The sequence below is a fragment of the Morone saxatilis genome, unplaced genomic scaffold, assembly GCF_004916995.1.
Source record: "Morone saxatilis isolate NCDOM2014 unplaced genomic scaffold, NCSU_SB_2.0 Contig12, whole genome shotgun sequence".
NCBI classification, from domain to species: Eukaryota; Metazoa; Chordata; class Actinopteri; family Moronidae; genus Morone; species Morone saxatilis.
The window spans coordinates 24,796,573-24,797,020 of NW_023339674.1; the positions used below are offsets into that span (position 1 = coordinate 24,796,573).

The window sequence follows — 448 nt, forward strand, 5'->3', positions numbered from 1 at the left end:
GGGTGTGCTCCTCCAGAAACACTCTCTTTGGCAGCGGGTGATGGGCGGTGTGAGAGCGGGTTTTAATGTGCGCCACACCGCATCCGGCTGTCCGACAGACTTCGCCTGACATGAGTTCGGACTGTGAAAGTTACTACAGCAAAGAAAACGTGTTCGTGGAGGGATTCACGTGTCCGAAGGCGGACAGTGACACCACGGCACTTTTCTGCTGCGGGTTCAGTGACTTGAAGTACTGTTGTGATGACTCCAACAGCTTTTTCCCCTACGAGTATGGATACATGTGGTGGTTAAGGTAAGGTTGCATATTGTTTCCGATCAGGATGTTGTACAGTGGACGCTAAATGCACCTGTAAACTTCAGGACTGATTTCAACTGCAGCAAACATGCAAACTAAATCAGAAGATACAAGACTTTCAGGGTTAAAAACACATGAAAAGAAACACATAGT

At 47.8% G+C, this 448-nt stretch overlaps 1 protein-coding gene across 1 annotated transcript in view; it reads left to right on the forward strand.

The window, feature by feature from the left end:
• Positions 1-41: 41 nt before the first annotated feature.
• Positions 42-448, forward strand: part of LOC118322466 (protein shisa-like-2B) — an 8,955-nt gene continuing 8,548 nt past the window's right edge. The window contains exon 1 of the mRNA XM_035654155.1: positions 42-292. Coding sequence (XP_035510048.1) covers positions 66-292 — 227 coding nt within the window. The 5' untranslated portion in view covers positions 42-65. The remainder of the gene's footprint in view (positions 293-448) is intronic.